At 45.3% G+C, this 2,758-nt stretch overlaps 1 protein-coding gene across 1 annotated transcript in view; it reads right to left on the bottom strand.

The window, feature by feature from the left end:
• Nucleotides 1–181: 181 nt before the first annotated feature.
• Nucleotides 182–2,758, bottom strand: part of LOC106001877 (transcription elongation factor SPT6-like) — a gene marked incomplete at both ends in the record, with an annotated part of 7,481 nt that continues 4,904 nt past the window's right edge. Inside the window, 4 exons of the mRNA XM_013036829.1 lie at nt 182–349; nt 427–564; nt 858–993; nt 1,234–1,310. Of these exons, the coding sequence (XP_012892283.1) occupies nt 182–349; nt 427–564; nt 858–993; nt 1,234–1,310 (519 nt within the window). The remainder of the gene's footprint in view (nt 350–426; nt 565–857; nt 994–1,233; nt 1,311–2,758) is intronic.

Below are 2,758 nucleotides of genomic sequence, written 5' to 3'. Positions count from 1 at the left end.
AGCTCTTCAGCTCAAGGCTAGCGCCCTACCACTTGAGCCACAGTGCCACTTCCGGCTTTTTTCTTTTTGTTTATGTGGTGCTGAGGAATTGAACCCAGGGCCTCATACATGCAAGGCAAGCTCTACCACTGAGCCACCTTCCCAGCCCTACTTTTTTATTTTCTGATTCAAACCACCCTACCTTCAGCAGGTGAGTTCCTTTCCGAGGCCCCAGGCCACAGACATATTGGATCAAAGCCTGGCTGTAAGGATGGGCAATGGCACGGTTGACATCAACTCCAACCTCATTGACCCGGTTGATAAATTCACAGTATAAGGCGTTGAGGAGTTCCTCTTTGACAACATGTTCCTATCAACACACAGTAGGTAGGAATAAAATTACTGTGCCTTTCCACCCACATAGCCTACTTGTCAAATCCTACTCACCTGCAAGGGGTGAAACTTGAGACATAGGATGTCTTCATCAGAGCTGCACACCTGGGCAAACTCTATCAAAGGGTCTTGGATGCGCCGGGCCAGGGAGACAGCCTGTCTCAGGACTGGTGGGTAATCCCGGAACTCTGCCTACAGTGAAATGAGGGTTACAGGGCCTTAAGGTCCCTCAGTGACACTGTCAAAAGGAAATCTAAAACATTTTGACTTGACACAACCTTTCTCTTCTCCTATTGGACCCATTTTCCTAAAACTGCTTTAATCTCTGGAGTCCCCAATCTGAATTGTAACTTAACAAGGAAAAACCTCTATATGATCAGTGAACAGATGGTGTCCCAAGACCGTTTAACTTTATTTTCTTATTAAGTCTTTCTGGATTTTCAGCACTGACTAGAGTAGACTCTAGGGTAGAGTTCCAGTATTACCTCTGACTTCTTGCTGTTCATATAAAGAATGGCCAATTCATTATCGACCAGCTCCACTCCAATAGAAGAGAGTTGTTGGCCTTGGTCCAGCTCATGCACAATGCGCTTCACGTCCTCAATCAACATCTGGGCATCCCTAGAGGAATAAGGAGTATTGCTCTTTAATGTATTTTCTAAGGTATAGATGGATAGTCACTGAGGTAGGGTAGGGATGAAAGAACTTAATGATAAAGAAGACCATTTTCAGAAATGGCCTGGGGTTATCAAAACTACGTAGATACATGCCCACTATGTTATGGGCATATGCTAGATCAACAAGGGATGAGTAACTTTTGAGTCACAGTAACTTTTTAAGCCAGATGCCTTGTGCCTCTACCTGTTCTCTCCTGCAACTGTCACAACATGAGGCTTCTTATTCAGAAGAAATTTCTTTAGAGTTTCAATATCTTGAGCCTGGATTGAAAGAAAATCAGAGTTGAGTGCATCTGTGCACGGGCAAATTTCCAGTAGTTCTCTCTTAAGTAGCATGGTATCTTATAAGACTGGAGAAGAGCAAAAGCTGGAAGGGCCTAAGAGATTGCATGGTCCATGGTATCATCAAGAGATATTTTAACTGTATTTTTTTTGGTCTTTTCTTTTTTGGTACTGGGGCAAGCGCTTTGCCACTGAGCTACATCCCAGCCCTCATCAAGAGATATTTGTAACTTTCTCCTGACAGATAATTGACTTAGGTAAAACCTACTTCTGCTTAATCATCTAATTAGAATTCATCTTGTACTACTCTTGGTCAGATCTAAAGATTAGTCAGTTAGGAAATCAAGACTTGCTGTAAAACAAGAATTACTAGATTCTGGCTGGGTGCTGGTGGCTCATGTCTGTAATCCTAGCTACACAGGAGGTTCAGATCTGAGGATCGTGATTCAAAGCCAGCCCTGGGAAGGAAAGTCAGTGAGACTCTTATCTCCAATTAACCACCAGAAAACTGGAAGTAGCACTGTGCTCAAATGGTAGAATGCTTGCCTTGAGCTGAAGAGCTGAGGGACTGAGCCCAGGCCCAGAGTTTAAGCCCCATCACTACCACCACCACCACCACCAACAACAACAACAAAAAAGAATTACTAGCCCCTAGTTCTAGTCTTGCTCCCTTTTTTTTTTTTTGAGGCAGTTGGTCATGAGACTTGAACTCTGGGCCTGGGCGCTGTCCCTCAGCTCTTCTGCTCAAGGCGAGCACTCTACCACCCGAGCCTCAGCGTCACTTCCAGTTTTCTGGTGGATAACTGGAGGTAAGAGTCTCATGGATTTTCTGCCTGGGCTGGTTTTGAACTGCGATCCTCAGATCTCAGCTTACTGAGTAGCTTGGATTACAGGCGTGAGCTGCCAGTGCCTGGCTGCTCCCTATGTTTTAATACCCTAGTTATGGGACTGTGGGCACAGTGCTTATCCAACTAGCACATGGAGGCTCTGAGTTTAATCCCTAGAACTGCCACCCTCCACCAATAAAAACAAAACTGAATCATCGACCAAATCCACTTGGGCTATGACCTTAAACATAGCTACATGCAGAGTGAGACAGATGACTACACAGTATGTGGATCTCTTTAAATAGGAAGTTCATGTGATCAACACATGGAATCTAACCAATACATATCAAGAAGGCTGAGTTAGCCCGGCGCTAGTGGCTCACACCTGTAATCCTAGCTACTGAGGAGGCTGAGATCTGAGGATCACGGTTCAAAGCTAGCCTGAGCAGGAAAGTCCAGGAAAGTCCATGAGACTCTTATCTCCAATAAGCCACTAGAAAACTGGAAGTGGCGCTGTAGCTCAAGTGGTAGAGCACTCGCCTTGAGCTGAAGAGCTGAGGGCCAGCGCCCAGGCCCAGAGTTCAAGTCCCACGACTGACA

Source organism: Dipodomys ordii, unplaced genomic scaffold (assembly GCF_000151885.1).
Source record: "Dipodomys ordii isolate 6190 unplaced genomic scaffold, Dord_2.0 Scaffold567, whole genome shotgun sequence".
NCBI lineage: Eukaryota > Metazoa > Chordata > Mammalia > Rodentia > Heteromyidae > Dipodomys > Dipodomys ordii.
The sequence above is the reverse complement of the archived record's forward strand: the minus strand, read 5'-3'. Positions and strand labels throughout refer to the sequence as shown.